This window comes from Carassius gibelio, chromosome B19 (genome assembly GCF_023724105.1).
Source record: "Carassius gibelio isolate Cgi1373 ecotype wild population from Czech Republic chromosome B19, carGib1.2-hapl.c, whole genome shotgun sequence".
NCBI classification, from domain to species: domain Eukaryota; kingdom Metazoa; phylum Chordata; class Actinopteri; order Cypriniformes; family Cyprinidae; genus Carassius; species Carassius gibelio.
In genome coordinates this window covers 14160736-14180570 of record NC_068414.1, presented here as the reverse complement: position 1 = coordinate 14180570, position 19835 = coordinate 14160736, and the positions used below count along the sequence as shown (strand labels likewise).

The following is a 19835-nucleotide window of genomic DNA, read 5'->3' as shown; positions in this document are numbered from 1 at the left end:
GCAGACTGTGATGGTGGTGTTGGTGATGGTTGTGGTAGTGATGGTGTTGGTGGTGGTGTTGATGTTGTTGGTGGTAGTGGGGGTGGTATTGGTGATGGTGGTGGTAGTGATGGTGTTGCTGGTAGTGGTGGTGGTATTGGTGATGGTGTTGTTGGTGTTGGTGATGGTGGTGGTGTTGGTATTGGTGATGGTGTTGATGATGGTGGTGGTGGTGGTAGTGAGGGTGTTGGTGTTGAAGGTGGTATTGGTGATGGTGTTGATGGTGGTGGTGTTGGTGATGGTGGTAGTGAGGGTGTTGGTGTTGATGGTGTCGGTGGTGGTATTGGTGATGGTGTTGATGGTGGTAGTGATGGTGGTGTCGTTGATGGTGGTGGTAGTAATTGTGTTGGTGGTATTGGTGATGGTGGTGGTAGTGGTGGTGGTGATGGTGTTGGTGGTGGTGGTATTGGTGATGGTGATAGTAACATAATGTAAAGTTTTGAATGAAGTGCTTGGTTTTTCAAAAGATCTGAAATGATCTGATGCTTGTGTGTGTCTGTGTGTGGTTGTTTGTGTGTGTATGTGTTAATTGTGTGTAGTGTTTTGACAAAATGAGCTTTGTTTTTAAAATTGTGTCTAAGCCAACTTAAAAAAACAATGTTCTTTTTTTTTTTTTTTTTTGGCTATTGCTAAAAATATACCCCAGAGACTTCAGACTGCTTTCGTGCTTTAGTGCTTTAGGGTCACAAATGTATATAAACTCAAGTAAACTATACTCAAGTAAAGAATCTTCTTAAATGAATGTAAACAATTTGCTAATGAACAATGCATAATATAATGTCATTTTTAGGGGATATAGCTATAGACTTCAAAGGATTCAATTCAGACTTCCTCTCGGTTGAGTTAAAAAGAGACATGACATTTCCTGGTTACATTAGTCTAAGGTCTGATTAGATTTCTGGTTAGAGTTGTGTGTGACAACTTGTATAATGGCAGATACCTATGCAAATGGTGACTTCGTAAGGCTAAAATATAACAAACAGCCAACCTCAGTTGGTAAGACATGCTACTACAATTTACCTGCTTTTCTTTACAGATGTTTACTTTTTAAATTTTTAAAGGTCTTCTCTTTTACATCCCTTAGATGAAGCAGACCAGTGCATTTATGGAAACAGTGATGACCTGGACTTGGATCCAAAGACAAAAGACATTGCAGGTGCCTCTCAATGTTAGTACAGTTTATGACTCTTAAATTGATTTCAAGTGACCAAAATGTTGAGGTGTTCAGACAGAGACTCCCAGACATAGCATCATAAATAACATTAAGTAATAGACCTGCCTTGGGTGTTTACAGATGCATCTGAACACACATTTTCATCTAGGAAAGAGAAAGACCAGTCCTGTAAGGCAGTTCTTCTTGCTGTCCTTAGTGTCTCTCTGCTCGTGGCTCTGTGTGTTCTGGGAATTCTCTGTGAGTACACAATATCTTAACACTTATGATGGTTCACACATTGTCCTACACACATACAGGCCACAATTTGCTGCATATTATGCAGCAGCATATAACTCACATCGTAAGCATGGCATTTTTCACGAATAAAAGCGTTACACCAGTACACTTTTATATGATATTCTTACTTCAGATTCCCAACTACTGAGGTCATCTGATTTGTTAAAAGAGCAGAACAGAAATGCTGCAGCCGACTTTGAAATACAGCAGCAGATTCCCACAGGTGAGGAGTTGAGAGGTTTATTCATTATTAAAGACATTCAGTTTGTAGGTTCGAGGCTGTGTTTGAGAAAAGACTGTGGGTGTGTGTGTGTGTGTGTGTGTGTGTGTGTGTGTGTGAACCATGTGTTAAGCACGTGTCTGCTACCGGACAGAGACTCAAACTTCAAAGGTTTGCGGTGACAGGAATGATATTAAAGTGACAGTAAATATATTTATAATGTTACAAATATTTCTAAATAAATGCTGTGCTTTTGAACTTTGTATTCATCAAAAGTATATTGAGGTTTACACAAAAATTTTAGAAATGTTTTCTAAGCATCAAATCAGCATATTAGACTGATTTCTGAAGGATCATGTGACACTGAAGACTGGAGGAATGATGCTGAAAATTAAGCTTTATCACAGGAATCAATTATAATGTAAAATATATTAAAATTGAAAGCACTTTTTAAAAATTGTTACAATATTTCACAATATTACTGTTTAACTGTATTTTTGAAGAAAAGAATGCAGCCTTGGTGAATATAAGAGACGATTAAAACCGTTTTACTGAGCTCAAACTTTTGAACTCTAGTTTAATCATACACAAGTGAAAAAACTGAGGTGAGTATGTTTTTTTTTTTATAGGTGAACTATTTCTATAAAAATCCCTCCAAGATATAAAAACCTCCAAGAGCGGTGAATGCTAAGAGAGGAAGTAACACACACACCTGCTGTTTTCACTATTCAAGTTACTAGATTACAGAAGTACTGATACCAACAAACTAATTTTAGCTGCCTGGGGTTTTCTTTTTTTCCCATCTGCATGTATTTCTTGAGGAAGAGAAACTTTTTGGTTGGATACTGTGACCATCCTTCTGCAGTGATCTGTATGAACTTAGGTTATATATGCTCAAGAAATCTGCTTGGACATTTTGCTAAATAAATACTCTCTTAAAGTGCATACATTCATATCAGATGTAATGCATCCATACACTTTTTTTTTTTACTATGTATCAAATTTTTCTCGCACAGACAGCACATTTGAAAGAAGAAAGTACTACTATTTCTCTTCAGAAAAACTCAACTGGATGGAAAGTCGAGATTACTGTACGAGAACTGGAGGTCAGCTGGTCACAATAACAGGCAAAGGGGATCAGGTAGGTGTTTAATATGTGTTTTTAGATTTAAAAAACAACTCAAAACAACTAAAAGGAGGTGCTTCCAGAAAATGTTTATAATCAACAAAAAGTTTAGTTTTTTTTGGCCAACTCCATAACCAAAAATAACTTAAATACATATGGACACAATAACATATCACATCTCAAGAACCTGTCTTATTATGTCCTTTCCCAGTATAATTTGGCCTCAAAGCTGAAAGAGCCACATTGGATTGGACTACATGATTTGTACACTGAAGGACACTGGATGTGGGTGGACAACACAACTCTCACAGGAGAAACGTATGAGTTTGAGTTCATTCACTTTAGCTGGCATAAATGCATTTTATCCATGTTGTCAAGCTACGTTTGAATTTCTGTATTGCAACTGAGAAATGTGCAATGGTTTTCTGTGACAGGTTCTGGCATAAAAGGACAGCTGGTCTATCTGAACCTGATAACTGGACACAGGAGGACTCCGAAGGAGAAGACTGTGCTTTTCTGGAAACTAAGAGTGAATGGTTTGATGCTCCATGCTCAAAACTAAAAAAGTTCATCTGTGAAAAGTAAAGCTGATAGCATGGTACTCTATACCATTCAAAAGATTAGGATCAATAAGATTTTTTTACGGACAAATAAATGTTTTTGTTTTGTACTTTCTATTCTCCAAAGAATGATGAAAAATGTAGCACAGTTTCCAGAAATATATGATGTGTCACAACTGTTTCTCAAGCAGTGTATTGGAATGATTTCTGAAGGATCATGTGACATTGAAGACTGGACTAATTACACGTATAAATATATTACAATAGAAAAGTTATTTTTATTGAAAATAATGTTTCACAATATTATTGAACTCTTTTAGAAACATTTAAAAAATCTCATTGACCAATATTTCATAGTCATATACCAATTTTCAGCTGTTTTGCCATATCAGAACATCTTTGAAGAAAATGAACTGCCTATTTTCGATTTTTAGAATCATTTACAAAACTAAAAATCAACATTTGCATAGACTTAATTCTTGTTTCAACATTCAACAAAAAAGAAGTTTAATTGACTAAATGGTTCCATAAAGAATCTTTTACATATTTTCCAGATTATAAAAAGGTATGAAAGCGATGGTACTTTAAAGAACCTTTGACTGAATGGTTCTCTGTGGAACCAAATAATGGTTCTTCTATGGCTTTGCTGTGAAGAACCTTATAAGAATCTTTATTTTTAAGAGTGTGTATTTTACAGTGCTACATTTTAATCTCTAGTAAACCCAGAATCTAGTGTTCAACTAAAATATACCTGAAAAAAAAAAAAAAACCTGCATACGCCTTGGTCTTTTTCTCAAACATTAATGGAAATTATGCTTGTAAACATGCAGGAAACCAAAAGAAATGTATAGACACTAAAACATTTATGTTCAGGCTCACATGTTCTGAAGTATCATGCTTTTCATGACAAAAATGACTTTTCAATATCTATATCCGATAAGTTTCCAGCACAGAGGTGCAAACTCAAGTGTCTTGGCTGTTTTATCATCTTTTATCATCTGTTTATCTGTTGAATAAGTATGTGTTGGAACTGTATTGAAAAATAGCATTAAATAACACACCATCAAACTAATCACTTGATTAAAACAAAATTAATGGTATTCGTTCAACAGACACAGAATGATAATTTAATTTTGATTCATTCAGTGCAGCATTATTTTATCTTTTTTAATTTAAATAAAACTGCAAAACTAAAATAATTGTATGAATGTGTGTGATTGTGAATGTGTCTTATCAGTTCTGCATTCTGAGTCTTGCATTCGATGATGACACACAAACCAGGATGAAGATGAGGAAGCGGACTCTGAAAGAAAAGCAAGAAATTTGGATGCTAAAAGAAAAGAGGAAGTCAAGTAGACCGGCGACATCAGCAACAAACGATGACCTGATCGGCTCAAAAAGAAAAACAACAGACATCATAAAAGCTGTGAAAATGAAACCTAAAATACAAGTCTGTAACATCACCAACAACCTCCAGAAAGCTGGGGTGATGCTCTGTCAATCTACTGTCCGCAGGAGAATTTGACACAGAATTACAGAAGCTACACAACAAGATACAAACATCTGATCAGCAGCAAAAACAGAAAGATTCTTCACAAATGTAAGGCAGTAGAGTTTTGGAACTGAGTTGATGGGCCGATGAGACAAAGATTAACCTTTATCTAAGTGACTGGAAAGCAAAAGTTTAGAGAGAAAAAAGGGAACTGCAAATGATCCCACACTTGATAAAGTAAAAGTCCAAGTCTGCGAGGAGCGTTGTTTCTCTGACGACGCTGCACTTCTTATAAGTCTATAAAATGATTGGCCATAAAATGAACCAATCACAAGACATCTTATGGGGGGGCACCTGGGGTGGCCAATCGAATTTCGGGGGGGGGGGGGGGGGGGGGGGGACGGACGTAGACCCGCCCCTGGGCATGAGCATGCATGACTGTCTCTAGAACTGGAACTCTTCATTTTAATGATAACTTAATGTATGGTGGCAGTAGCAGAATAAATTTGGAAGGGTACAAAATCATCTTTGCTACCAATATTCAAGAAAATGTCACCAAACTCATTGGAAAGCACTTCATATCAGATCAGGAAATGTCCCCACAAGTCCCCATGAGTCAGTGTGTATTCAGGTTTAAGTCCCCACAAACAGGTACAGGTGTACACACACACTATATTCACAACTGTAGCAAAACATTGCTGATATTCATAAATAGCTTGAAGATTTTAAGATTTTGTAGAAGATAGTACAATTATTTTTTTTATTTTATATATTTTTTAAAGTATTAGTGTGACATACAAGTTTCATTTCCTCTAATTAACTGAGAGACAATATAGTAGACTATCACTTGTTCATTTACATAAATATTAGCCTAAAATATTAATATAAAAAAAAAACATGAACACACACACACACACACAATTGTTAATTTATTTTACCATCAAATGAGCTGATTCCAATACCCGTTGCCAATTTATTTAGTGTGCTTTTTTATCATCTATTAAATGTTTATTTTGCTCTGTTACTGGTCAAATTAACCTTGAGCAAACAAACAAACAAACAAAAGTATATGCAGCATGAAGCAACTGCACAAAACCAAAACATCAGACAGGCTGAATTAATATTTTTATTATTACACTTTATTATTATTAGTGTTATTTTACCTTAATAATATGCATGTATTATTATTTTTATTATTATTCCTTTATTTTACCAGTCGAAATCATATACTCTCCTTTTCAAATGGTCCCTGGCCATAAGATGTGTGTTATGTTTGTACTCTCTGTACTGGAAGCTCCTGACACCAAGACAAATTCCCTGGTCTTTCTGATTCTGATGAAAATGCTAATTCAATCTCTGACAGCAGGTGGCGCTTATAGAACACTAGCAGAGTTTCTGGGTTATTGTTGTACTGTAGCTACGCAGCGCTGCAATAATTAACACTCTTTTAATATGAATTTACAGATGGTAAGAGGAAAAAGAAAATGGCATTAACACTTTTCTGAAGACATACAGAAATACATCTATATTCACCCCACCCTAATTGCATAATTATGGTTTTCTTTCAGTATTTCAACGAACTTGTTCTGTCTGGTACAGTATTTTCTCTGCTTGTGCGTCTTCTCCCATTTTTGTGTGTGTCTTCAGTGCAATCTTAAAGATAATATAGCAAATTACATCCTGTCAGGAATAACCTGCCCTTGTGTGTGTGTGTGTGTGTGTGTGTCCGAAGCAGCATGCAGCTGTGGGCCATCACGGTACTGGACCACTGCTCCCCTGAGTTTTTCTGTGCATTTATATCCACAGGTGAATGTTTGAGCTGTGATACTGAAGCTTAACAGAAGGGTTAAGTTTTGAAGGGTTTGTGTTTCTTTTGCTGTAGTTTTTTTTTTTGGTTTGTCACTTGCTTATGGATTTGTATGCACTGATTTGTTGTGGGGTTTGTCCCTTCTGTTAATGGTAAAGCTTTATTACAGTCTCTTTGTATCTGTGGGTATTTAACTGGTAAACTGTTGACAAGACTGTAAAATAAAGGTTTTATTTGGGTAAGTCATGCCTTTCGCTCTTTTAGTAGTCTCGATCCTTTTCCCATGAGTAGCATCTGAGGGTGCGTGGTATTTCCCTTGTCTCTACACTATTTCTGTTGCGTGACGCCATGTTGCTACATTCTGGCTTAGTCGACAGGGTCTACATTTAGTATAAAGCAGATACTTTACTCCATTTATTTCTTTGTGTTATTGTGATATTAATTGGTGTTTGACTTTGAAAGAACAGCTAGCGCATTAGTGTATTTTTTTAACTTTCCTCCCTGTCTTTTCTATTTAGACCGTTACTTTGGAGGATGAGATGCAGTAATTGCAAGACCTGGTGGCCCAGCTTAAAGCTGATAATGGACGCCTGCATCAAGAATGTTCTGAGGTTCGGACAAGTTCTGGTATTGTGCCCTCTGAGCTTAATGATGGGGGGCGGGGTTAGACACAGGCCCAAGGTTGTCCTCCAATGGTAAATCAGTAGTGATGGAAAGGCTGATTTTATGTGCTTGGGGAGCGGAAAAGTCTTTGGTTTTAATGGTCACACCAAAATTCCTTTGACTAATTGGTTAGAGGAAGTAAAGACCAGTATGCGTGTTCACCACTTCCCCTTTGAGGCACGCTTTTGGTATGATCATTTTGAAGGGAAAGCTAGGGAGAAAATGAAACTTAGGCCCAGGGAAGATCCTGAGTGTTAAATACTCCTGGGGCTGGGATGTGACTGTTAGCGTTGGAGGGGTGTTAGTCCCCTGTCTGTTAGAAACTGGCCCAATGGTGTCAACTGTGAATTGAAGGTTTTGTTGAACTTTGAGCCTTGAGGTTAGGAAAAGGTCTCTTTTCATTGGTTGTAGCTTAAGGCTGCTAATGGCTTAGACTTTCTGTACATAGGCGGTTTAGAGCTGGATGTTGAAATCTTTGGTAAAGTGATATCTAAACAAGGTGTCCTCCATTGTTAAAGACATTTCCTCAGGTCTTAATAGCCTCTTCTCCCGTGTTTTGGGCATGAATGGTATTTGAGAATGTTATAACGATCTCATGGATAATATGGGTCAGCATTTTTCAATGCAGCTTAAATGCAACCTGCCCTAGTTCATGGTGTCAAGCTCCATAGGACTGTCATTAAATGCAGGAAAAAGTTTTTTTTAGATTCACCTGTTGACTGTTAAATTGTTGACGAGACCATTCTTGAATGTTTTAGGATTCATGACTGTAAAACAAAAAAAAATATTTTATTTGGGTAAGTCATGCCTTTCGCTCTTTTTAGTAGTATCGAATCTGTTCCCTTGAGTAGCACTTGAGGGTGCGTGGGATTTCCTCAATAGTTGTCTCTACACCATTTCTGTTGCGTGATGCCACATTGCTATATCTATCTATCTATCTATCTATCTATCTATCTATCTATCTATCTATCTATCTATCTATCTATCCATAGACACTTATAATAGGATGAATTGCCCTAATGTGGGACATTTTGTGCATTTCAGATTTCTGTGACATGTGACGATGTGTAGCCAGAACATTAAATCCACACCCAGTACCATTTAAAAAAAAAACAGGATATGTCCTAAATAAATCAAAAGACCTTATTCATAAAATAAATTATAGACATACAATTGATCTTAGTGCAAATCGTCTGAGAAAATCTGCAGCTTCCTAATGTGGGACACTAATACATGTAAGTCTATGATAAAAGGCCAAAATCACATTTCATGTAGAACAGTCAAATCTTAAAAGTTATTATTTCTCTTGGTTATTGTTGGATAAAATTTGGATCATAAAACATCATCAGATAAATAATACAATATGATAGTTTTGATGCAATTATTATAAAGATATTAAGCAACTATTATCATAGACATGTGTTATGTTATGTAGATAGAATTCCTGACTGTTCTCTAGTTCAACAAACACATACAAACACTGCGGGCATAATCTATGTCTATTTTAAGGCAAAATATACAACCACAGTTGAGGCTTTAGGTTAAGTTAAGCTTAACTTTATGCTAGATCAACCTTGATTCAAAATTCATGAACATGCAGTGAACTACTGTTAAAAACATTTAAGACCAATTTGCTTAATGCTTTCTCTTTTACTAAACAGACACATACAATCATATATCTTTTTGAAAACCTCTAGCAGATAGCCTGCATAAACCTTGAGAACAACCTGAATAAAAACAACCTGCAGAGGTTATCTCATTACATCTTTGAATACAAGCAGTACTTTGCATGTCAAGACCTCGTCATCATCATCATCTATAATCCCATCTGCAGTAACAGCATAATATTGCATAACAATGCTAAAACCCTGCAAATAATAATTTTTACCCCCCAAAAACAAGCACCTCCACACATTTTTGACTGTTTGAAGTATTGTCCCACAGTAGGCTAATCATACTGTCCCACAAAACCATATTTACTAAAGTGGGACAGTAGGAAATTTGATGAAAATATAAAATATACAGGTGCTGGTCTTAAAACTAGAATCTCATCAAGAAGTTGATTTATTTCACTAATTCCATTCAAAAAATAAATACTGTTATATTTCAAATGTTTATTTATTTAAATTTTGATGATTATAACTGACAACTAAGGAAAAAATCCAATATTCAGTATCTCAGAAAATTAGAATATTGTGAAAAGGTTCAATTTTGAAGACACCTGGTGCCACACTCTAATCAATTAATTCAAAACAGGCAAAGGCCTTTAAATGGTCTCTCAGTCTAGTTCGTAGACTACACAATCATGGGGAAGACTGCTGACCTAACAGTTGTCCTAAGAGGCTGGCTGTTCACAGAGCTCTGTGTCCAAGCACATTAATAGAGAGACGAAGGGAAGGAAAAGATGTGGTAGAAAAAAGTGTACAAGCAATAGGGATAATCGCACGCTGGAGAGGATTGTGAAACAAAACCCATTCAAAAATGTGTGGGGGAGATTCGCAAAGAGTGGACTGCAGCTGGAGTCAGTGCTTCAAGAACCACTAAGCACAGATGTATCCAAGACATGGGTTTCAGCTGTCACATTCCTCGTGTCAAGCCACTATTGAACAACAGACAGAACCAGAAGCGTCTCGCCTGGGCTAAAGACAAAAAGGACTGTACTGCTGCTGAGTGGTCCAAATTTATGTACTATATTTGTAATATATAGTATATTTAAAATTTCTGTCCCCCTCACTTCTGAAAAGATGGCTACACCTCTGTATGAATGTACATTTTTGTTGTGATGGTATTTTGATCACATGATACCAGAGGTTTGGTAACCCAGAGTTTCACTGGAATTCATGTATTTATGGTGGAGCTACAAACACTAAACCTTAAGTGTCCCACTCTAGGGCAATTAAAAAATTAAAATGTATTTCGCAACAAGACTGAGGCTGAGCCCGCGTCCTCAATCACAACTCGCAAGGCCATGTAACCTTTTCAAGATGATAATTATTATTTATTCAAACTCACATAGCTTGCTGAAATAGTTCTGCGGCTGCCTCATCTACCTCAGACCACATATATATATATATGTATGTATGTGAAAGGAGAATGTGGGTGTGAGAGTAGAAATGAATGCATGTGTAAGGAGAAATTATATATTTATTTTTTAAATGTTAGTTCCACTCTGATGTTATGTCATTAAACTCTTGAAATTTTTAACCTTTTGTATTATTGTGTCACTCCACACTGGTCAGTGTCAGGCCTATAAGAGTGAGCATTTCAGTAGCTTCAGCCTCAGATGTCATGCCCTCGAACTCATGGCTAAACGTCTGATGCATATGGGACACTCCTGAAACACTTCAGGAGTTTCGAAGTCGTCATTCGATTGGTTGAATTCTACAGGATTTCCGCGAGACTTGTGGGTCCCGTTCTTTAACATTCAAACAAAGATACAGTGGCGCCAAACTCTCACAAAAAGGAAGAAAGCCATCGTGTTTACAACTGTGATGACGAGCACTTATCAGAATCAACTAAACGCTGGAATCTCAAAAGTATGTGAAATATTTAAAGTTTGTGGCATATAATCTTTTAAATATGGCAGAGTTTTACACACTGGTCTGTTATTGTGACGACATTTCTGCACCCTGAATAGTGAACATTTTTGACATGTTCAATAGTGACCATTTTTGACATGTCGGTCAAACAGATGAAGTGGGTCTTGGCCAATGAAAGCTGCCATAGATTCCAGTAGTCTTGCTATGTGAGACCAGTGTTTCAGTGTTTCTTCCTCTGGAATCATCATACACACCCTGCAGAGAGTAGCATCAGGGAGTAAAATACAATCTGACTAACCTTAGAGAGGTCTGACATGAATGACCTACACGGCGAGCATGATTTTAGTATAACATGTTTCTGGATCAGCATCCTTGTTGATCCTGGAACAACATTCATATCAACCAAACAGAATTGAGATATAACTTTTCAAGAAATATTTGTTTTAGGTTTACAATCAGGGTTAACTCTTGTTAATCAGATAATTTCACAATTATTTTAGGAATACATTTTGGGTAGCGTTAGTTTTAGGGGTAGGGATTGGGTTAAGTCTATATTTTTGGACAATAATATTGATCATAAAAAGATGTTGATCCATGAAGATGTCTTAGGCAAAATCACAGCGACCTTAAATAAGAAAGTGAAGCTCCAGAGCAGTGAGTTTGTTGTGTTCCTCTCATGCTAGTATATAACTTTTAAGACAATAACCAACCTGTCAGTGCTGATTTAATATGAGAAAAAACTGCATGAAAACTCATTTACCTCCATGTATCATGAGGAATTTGCTCATGAACTAGCTTCTGAAGAGCAGCAGTGTGTGATGAGATGCTATGAGCTCACATTTCAGTAAGTTTTCATTCAAAATCCAGATAATACTTTCAATTTATTCTAAACATGGTTAAATTCAGTAAGTGCTAAACATTTCGAGATATTTTGTAAAATTTTGCTTGCCATGTGATTTTGAACTTAACACATTGACTTCAGATGGTTTCTGTTCTTCTGTAACTATAAATATGCTGATTATGCCCGGAACAATGTGTGAAACCAACACCAAATCATGTGACAATATATTCTTCTTAAATAGGCAGACAGGATATAACACACTGCTAAACTTTGTCCATTTTCAGCTCACCTGCTAAGAGTAGAGTCTTAAGAAGACTGCATATTAAAAGCGCATCGATTCCATCATTTATAGGACTGACGGAAAGCCACTCAAAAATGTCTGAGAGTATTTATGCCAATGTTAACAGTGACATAACATGTGATACGGACAGAGGAACCAAGGCAAGCCATACACCTCAACAATCAGGTAAAATACAAGCAAACTTTCATTTTTTTTGGATGTAGAAATGAAGAATATTTATCTTTATACCTGTCACTTTCAGGAAGTGATTTAGTGCAGATCAGACGTTTCAGAACAACTGCAGTGTGTTCGTTGCTGCTGTATGTTCTTCTGTTGACTGCGGTCATAGTGCTGTGTGTCTACATCCATACAAAGAACACAACCTACACAGAAGAGACACACAAGCTACTAACCAAGATTAACAACCTCACAGAACAGAGTGACCTGCTTCTAACCAAGTACATAAACATGACAAATGAAATGAATGGATTATTAATCAAGAATGAAATCCTGACTAAACAACGAGACCAGTTCAATCAAGAAAGAAATAACATGCAGAAGATTATCAATGAAACAGGTGATCTTTGAACTGCAACTAAGCAATATGCTATTACTAAAAACAAGTGTCATTATTCACTGTACTCTTGGTGGGAATAATGAGCTAATAACTGAACTAGCTCTGTTTGCAGAAGGATGGGTACACCCTACTTTCAGCTTATACTTCATGTCGTCAATGAAGAAGAGCTGGACTGAGAGCAGAAGAGACTGTACAGAGAGAGGGGCAGATCTGATCATCATAAACAACAGAGAGGAACAAGTGAGTGAGAGATACTGTGTGTCTGTGATGTCAGATAAAATGTGTACATTGTCGGTTCATGATGTAAAAATGTAATTGCTAAAATCTATTTAGGATTTTGTTACAAAAATTACTGATAAAGGAGAATTCTGGATTGGTGTAACTGACGCCAAGGAAGAGGGCAGATGGAAATGGGTTGATGGCACCAGCGTGACGTCTGGGTGAGAAAGAATTGAACGGATTATTATGTGATTCTCACAGTCAGTATCATATCACGCAGAAAGCAGCACTAAACATCTAATGCTGATCTGCTGTTGCAGGTTCTGGGCATCCAGTGGACATATAACAGAGCCAAATGGAGGAAGACGAGAGAATTGTGCTGTGACTTATTTAAAAAGGCACCCTGAATTAATAGGGTGGATTGATGCTGATTGCAATGGTGCTTATCAATGGATCTGTGAGAAGAGATCTCGTCCCTAGGAACAGCAAACACTTTTTCACTGTTTTCTTATTTTTATTTTCTTTAGTTTCTTTACAGCTCAAGTCTTCAGGACTGAACACTCCTGATCTAGAAGTAATACCTGTTTAGGCCTAGGCTATATGTGTATTAATTTGTAGTTGCTTCCTTTGTATTTTGCTCTAAAAGACACACACACACACACACACACACGAAATTCATTCTAATCAACTATTCCTACATACGCTAAACCCCAGATTGCTTTACTTTATTTATATAGTAAATAAAGTATACCCTATTTATACTTAGCATGCTGTTTACACGTTACCCTTATGTTATCATTAAAGATGACGTATGGCTCTATATCTCTGGTCGTTGTCAGTCCTGTAGATCCAGTAAGAATTTAAAGGGTTTCTTAAGAATCAAATACACATCTGTAGAGGATTCGATCTCTTGCAGCACACTGTGACCTGCTTTAGAGACATGATTAAATACAGATGCATCTCAGTAAATTAGAATGTCATAAAAAAGTTAATTTATTTCAGTAATTCAAATTTTGACTCACATTTAACAAAAACCCGTCAATTCACTATCTCACCAAATTAGAATATGGTGACATGCAGTGGTGTAACTTTGCTTTGAAAAGTGCTGAGGACACCGCGCAACTTGTTTTGCTAGTTTTTAATTGAATATAGTGATGGCCGATTCGTGAACGAATCGTTCAATTTAACCGGTTCTTCTCAGTGAACCGGTTGAACCAGTTCACCAAATCGAACTGAATCGTTTGAAACGGTTCACGTCTCCAATAAGCATAAATCCACAAATTACTTAAGCTGTTAACTTTTTTAACGTGACTGACACTCCCTCTGAGTCAGAATTAACCAATATCCCGGGGTAATCCATTTACTCAAACAGTAGACTGAATGAAATGCTGTGAAGACCGAACTGAAGATGAACACTGAGCCGAGCCAGATAATGAACAAACACGCCCACTGCTGGAGCAGTTCTCGTTCTCGAGTCAAGAACCGGTTGCTTCGGTTTTCGGATCACCAGTACACTCAACCGAGAATCGTTTCTGTCGGACGCGTCCGAATTGAGAACCGATGAACTGATGATATTGCGCATGCGTGTAATTTTGTAAGTATTTTGTTAAACATCGGAAAGTGTGATAAAATAACTATATTTTATTTTTTTATTTTATTTTTTATTTTTAGATTAATGTTTCCAATCTGTATATTGTATATAATGTATAGGCCAAATGGGTTTTCAGGGAAGTTGGACAATAATTAAGACTCTAAAGACTCTTATGTTTAATAGGAATAAGGGATGATTTATGAGATGTACTGTATTTAGGCTATAGTTAATGATGACATTCACAAATAGAGTTTGTAGTAAACAGAACATGAACACGAGTAGAGCAGCTGATGACACTGAACTGCAGCACGTGCCGGTTAGAGCGATTCTTCTCGAGTCAAGAACCGATTGCATCGGTTTTCGGATCATCAGTACACTCAACCGAGAATCGTTTCTGTCGGACGCGTCCGAATTGAGAACCGATGAACTGATGATACTGCGCATGCGCGATTCAGCGTGAAGCAGACTGACTCACTGCGCGTCTGAACCGAAGGGATTCTTTTGGTGATTGATTCTGATTCTGTACTAGTAATGTTATGAGCGCGGGTATTTCGAGGGCTTGGATGAAGGGCAATCTGGCGAAATGTAAGTTCATTTAATAACAAATACATCGCAATGGATTATGTTTAGTAAGTGGATCATGGTTTCTGCGCTGATGACACCTAATTTATTTACTTTATATCTTCAAGACTTAAATCATCATATGCACATTATTGCTGTTACTGTATTTAGGTGTTGTTGCAAAACTCAAATGTAAACTTTTCATGATTATGAGGTTTAACTGACTAAAGTTATGATTACTGACTTTATATATTTGAATGTTTGATAGACGTGACGCCATTACGTCATCGCCAATGACGTCATTACGTCCAGCGTGAAAGAACCGATGAACCGGTTTTTTCAACCGGTTTATTGAATCGAACCGTCCGAAAGAACCGGTTCGCGGAAAAGAATCGAACTTCCCATCACTAATTGAATAAACTAATTTACTTCGGGACCCGAGGACAGATCAGCGTTGCCCTGGAAACTAACACCCTGCACCTGCAGAGCCTCATCACGAGCTGATCGGCCACACCTGAAGCTAGTTCGCCACCGGCCAGATAAGCCGTGCTCGACGCCACAATGAGGAGACTGATATCTCCAATGTGGCTGAGATCTAACCTGTGTTTACTCCTTCCTCTGCAGACACCAGTGTGTGACCGATCAGTGCCCACGAGAAACTGCACAGACGAGCACCCAGTACCGGGAGACTCGCACGGAGAGCACAAGAACACTCAGCACGCTCACTACTCACCTTGACGGCACTCTAGTTAACAAATCCACTCTCCGCGGTATTTATTTTGAGCTCTCCTTGTCGTGTGTTCCTTCCACTCCGTGACTATACATATGTATATGTATGGGTATATATATACACACACACACACACACACACACACACACACACACACACACACACACACACACACATATATATGTGTGTATATGTATTACCCTTTTTCTGTCAATAAAATCCACCCTTCGGGGGACTTACCCTCATCCTTGAGTCATGTCCTACTTCACCCCGCCACAATATATAATAATAAATTCATATTTTAAGACAATGAATGTGTTTTTTGACCTTGCATGCATGTCAACCTGTTGCTGGGGACTCACAACACTAAATTATGAACCTTTCATTACCCTAAAAAGGGGCACTTTAAGATAATAACCAACCAAATGTATGTTTCCTGGAGAATCATTTACTTGGTTATTCCTCTTTTGCTCTGTCAGTGCTGATTTAATATGAGAAAGAACTGCATGAACTCATTTTCCTCCATGTATCATACATGATAGGTAAAAATTGACTGCCTGAATGCACTTTAAGTCACTTTGGAAAAAAGCGTCTGCTAAATGCATTAATTTAATTTTAATTCGTATCATGAGGAATTTGCTCATGAACTAGCTTCTGAACAGCAGCAGTGTGTGATGAGATGATATGAGCTCACAGTTCAGTAAATGTTCTTTCAAAAGCCAGAAAATAAGCCAACATATTCTAAACCTAGTTAAGTCCAGCAAATGATAAACATTTCTAGGTTCCTGTTCAATTTTGCATTCCATGCAATTTTGAACTTAACACATTGACTTCAGATAGTTTCTGTTCTTCTGTAACTATAAATATGTTGATGATGCCCGGAACAAGCTGTGAAACAAAGCAACACCAAATCATGTGACAATATATTCTTATAAAAGCAGGACATATCACATTGCTATACTTTGTCCATTTTCAGCTCATCTGCTCAGAGAGGAGTCTTAAAAAGACCACACATTAAAAACGCACTGCTTCCATAATTCATACGACTGAAGGAAATCTACTCAAAAATGTCTGAGAGTATTTACGGCAATGTGATCACTGACAGAACATGTGATATGGACAGAGGCACCAGGGCAAACCATACACCTCAACACACAGGTAAAATACAAGCAAACTTTCATTTTATTGGGTGTAGAAATTAAGAAACTTTTATCTTTATACCTGTCATCTTCAGGAAGTGATTCAGTGCAGATCAGACGTTTCAGAACAGCTGCAGTGTGTTTGTTGCTGCTGTGTGTTCTTCTGTTGACTGCGGTCATAGTGCTGTGTGTCTACATCCATACAAAGAACACAACCTACACAGAAGAGACACACAAACTACTAACCAAGATTAACAACCTCACAGAACAGAGTGACCTGCTTCTAACCAAGAACATAAACATGACAAATGAAATGAATGGATTATTAATCAACAATGACATCCTGACTAAAGAAAGAAACCAGTTCAATCAACTGCAGAAGATTATCAATGAAACAGGTGATTTTTGAACTGCAACTAAGCAATATGCTATTACTAAAAACAAGTTTAATCATTCACTGTACTCTAGGAGGGAATAATAAGCTAATAACTGAACTGGTTGTGTTTACAGATGGATGGGTACACCCTACTTTCAGCTTATACTTCATGTCGTCAATGAAGAAGAGCTGGACTGAGAGCAGAAGAGACTGTACAGAAAGAGGAGCAGATCTGATCATCATAAACAACAGAGAGGAACAAGTGAGTGAGAGATACTTTGTGTCTGTGATGTCAGATAAAATTTGTACATTGTGGGTTCAGGATATACACATTTAATTGCTTAATCTATTTAGGATTTTGTTACAAAAATTACTGATAAAGGAGAATTCTGGATTGGTGTAACTGACGCCAAGGAAGAGGGCAGATGGAAATGGGTTGATGGCACCAGCGTGACGTCTGGGTGAGAAATAATTTAACTGATTATTATGTGATTCTCACAGTCAGTATCATATCACGCAGAAAGCAGCACTAAACATCTAATGCTGATCTGCTGTTGCAGGTTCTGGGCATCCAGTGGACATATAACAGAGCCAAATGGAGGAGGACAAGAGAATTGTGCTGTGACTTATTTAAAAAAGAACCCTGAATTAATAGGGTGGCTCGATGTTGATTGCAATGGTGCTTATCAATGGATCTGTGAGAAGAGATTTGGGCCCTAGGAACAGCAAACACTTTTTTCACAGGTTTTAAGGTTTTTTTTTTACAGCTCAAGTCTTCAGGACTGAACGTTCCTGATTTAGAAGTAATACATGTTTAGGCCTATATGTCTATTAATTTGTAGTTGCTTCCTAAAAACTGTTCATAACTATTCCTACATACGTGGCTTACCATTATTTAGATGTTTGCTTTTTTGAAAGCTAAACCCCAGGTTGCTTTACTTTATTTATATAAAGTATACCCTATTTATATTTAGCATGCTGTTTACATGTTACCCTTATGTTATCATTAAAGATGACGTATGGCTCTATATCTCTGGTCGTTGTCAGTCCTGTAGATCCAGTAAGAATTTGAAGGGTTTCTTAAGAATCAAATACACATCTGTAAAAGATTCGATCTCTTGCAGTACACTGTGACCTGCTTAAGAGACATGATAAAACAGAGGAACTGAAACTCCAGAGCAGCAACGGTGAATTTGAGGTGTTACTTTCATGCAATGGTCCGAAGAAATGTTGTGAATTTTAATTTCATGCAGGCTTTAAAAGTCACACAGAAAGAAGTCACTTAGCTTCTTTAAGAGTCGCATGTCATGTGACTTAGGGCTTCACACAAAAATTCACAAAATGGCAATGCAAATATGTAAAATGGCAATGCTTATGTGCATCAATCGGATGCACATAAGCATATGCATTTTGCTGCATATGCTACAGAACAACAAATTCAAACATGCATAAATGGCTTTCAGCATGTTCCCTCCAGACTGCTTGCTCCACTTACTGTCTTTTCCTCGTTTTTCTGAGCGGTGCCAGCCTGAGTTATTTTCTGATCATCTCCAGTTCATTCTAGGGCTGTGTGATTAATCAAAATCACCATAAAGTAACGATTTGAACATGTGCGATTTCTAAATCGCTTTATAGCACCATTTTCCACGGCTCTGACCTCCCGCAGTATGCTATCCAATCCAATCAGAATGCAACATGCCTAGCGCGAGAACAGAACAGACTGGGCAAATGCCTAACTCCAGGTTCACACACTGTCTGTGATGCGGCTTTTTTCTGAGCCCATGTTAATGGATCAGAGCGTTCACACTGCACGGGGTAAAAGGCTAGAAATAAAAATGTGCGAAAATGATTAATATCGAAGACATGAGCATAGAGAGAATTGTGAGTGCACAGGATGCAGTTTAAAGGGGGGGTGAAATGCTCGTTTTCACTCAATATCCTGTTAATCTTGAGTACCTATAGAGTAGTACTGCATCCTTCATAACTCCAAAAAGTCTTTATTTTTATTATATTTATAAGAGAAAGATAGTCTGTACCGATTTTTCCCGGAAAAACACGAGCGCCTAGAGGCGTGACGTGTGGGCGGAGCTAAAGAATCACGAGCGCCAGTAGGCTTTTGCGTTGAGAGGATGTGGAAGCTGTGACACAGATCCAGAGGCTGAAATTTAACAAGAGCATCAGCAAAGGCGGTATGCTATGTGGTATGTACTGAAACCGTATATATTTGCTTAGCGGTTTTGGAAAATGACTAAGTTCCATTTTATGTCGCCTTTTTTTTTTTTTTTTTTTTTAAGCTGTACATGTGGAAAGTGCAGTTTGATGACAACATCGCATATTGTTTACTTGATGTGCTTACGCGCCGATAGCTAAGTTAACAACACAGAGATATTTGAAGCAGTTTTACTCACCGCATGTGGTTCCAACACACCATCTTGACCCTTTTCCGTTGGGACTGCATTATCCTTAAGAAATAAACGATGTGCAATCCGAAATGCAGGGAACAAACAAAAACACTTGCACAACTCCGTTGATGCTCTGTAAAAATAAACTCCATCCACTGGTCCCTTAATGCTGTTTCTCTTTTGGTAATCTGTGCAGGGTTGTCTTGCCCTGGCAACCAAAAAC

The 19835-nt window shown here is 37.5% G+C and overlaps 3 protein-coding genes across 4 annotated transcripts; all 3 read left to right on the top strand.

Moving 5' to 3' along the window:
- Positions 1–307: 307 nt before the first annotated feature.
- On the top strand, positions 308–5251 carry LOC127979631 (C-type lectin domain family 4 member F). 2 transcript variants are annotated; one of them, XM_052585218.1, is made up of 7 exons: positions 308–1035; positions 1124–1195; positions 1334–1450; positions 1623–1712; positions 2726–2850; positions 3047–3153; positions 3270–5251. In XM_052585218.1, exons 1-7 carry the CDS (start codon positions 969–971, stop codon positions 3418–3420), a joined length of 729 nt encoding a protein of 242 aa, XP_052441178.1. In that variant the 5' UTR covers positions 308–968; the 3' UTR covers positions 3421–5251. The 2 variants fall into 2 exon arrangements, with proteins under 2 accessions (XP_052441178.1, XP_052441177.1); XM_052585217.1 differs by having other exon boundaries at positions 1124–1207.
- Positions 5252–11948: 6697 nt separating this feature from the next.
- On the top strand, positions 11949–14093 carry LOC127978842 (C-type lectin domain family 4 member F-like). Its single transcript, XM_052583783.1, has 5 exons — positions 11949–12203; positions 12280–12594; positions 12707–12834; positions 12928–13034; positions 13134–14093. Exons 1-5 carry the CDS (start codon positions 12113–12115, stop codon positions 13291–13293), a joined length of 801 nt encoding a protein of 266 aa, XP_052439743.1. The 5' UTR covers positions 11949–12112; the 3' UTR covers positions 13294–14093.
- A 2482-nt stretch (positions 14094–16575) lies between these two features.
- LOC127978845 (CD209 antigen-like protein E) lies at positions 16576–18238 on the top strand. The gene is made up of 5 exons (XM_052583789.1): positions 16576–16853; positions 16930–17232; positions 17345–17472; positions 17565–17671; positions 17771–18238. The coding sequence occupies exons 1-5, from the start codon at positions 16763–16765 to the stop codon at positions 17928–17930; spliced, it is 789 nt and encodes a 262-aa protein (XP_052439749.1). The 5' UTR covers positions 16576–16762; the 3' UTR covers positions 17931–18238.
- The last annotated feature ends 1597 nt before the right edge of the window (positions 18239–19835 follow it).

Excerpts from the sequence above, each read along its gene's own strand:
- LOC127979631 (XM_052585217.1), top strand. The coding sequence starts at position 969 with ATGGCAGATACCTATGCAAATGGTGACTTCGTAAGGCTAAAATATAAC. Across the intron at positions 1,036-1,123 it reads CAAACAGCCAACCTCAGTTG|ATGAAGCAGACCAGTGCATT; the intron begins GTAAGACATGCT and ends TACATCCCTTAG. Across the intron at positions 1,208-1,333 it reads CATTGCAGGTGCCTCTCAAT|ATGCATCTGAACACACATTT; the intron begins GTTAGTACAGTT and ends GGGTGTTTACAG.
- LOC127978842 (XM_052583783.1), top strand. The coding sequence starts at position 12,113 with ATGTCTGAGAGTATTTATGCCAATGTTAACAGTGACATAACATGTGAT. Across the intron at positions 12,595-12,706 it reads GAAGATTATCAATGAAACAG|AAGGATGGGTACACCCTACT; the intron begins GTGATCTTTGAA and ends CTCTGTTTGCAG. Across the intron at positions 13,035-13,133 it reads GGCACCAGCGTGACGTCTGG|GTTCTGGGCATCCAGTGGAC; the intron begins GTGAGAAAGAAT and ends CTGCTGTTGCAG.
- LOC127978845 (XM_052583789.1), top strand. The coding sequence starts at position 16,763 with ATGTCTGAGAGTATTTACGGCAATGTGATCACTGACAGAACATGTGAT. Across the intron at positions 16,854-16,929 it reads CCATACACCTCAACACACAG|GAAGTGATTCAGTGCAGATC; the intron begins GTAAAATACAAG and ends TGTCATCTTCAG. Across the intron at positions 17,672-17,770 it reads GGCACCAGCGTGACGTCTGG|GTTCTGGGCATCCAGTGGAC; the intron begins GTGAGAAATAAT and ends CTGCTGTTGCAG.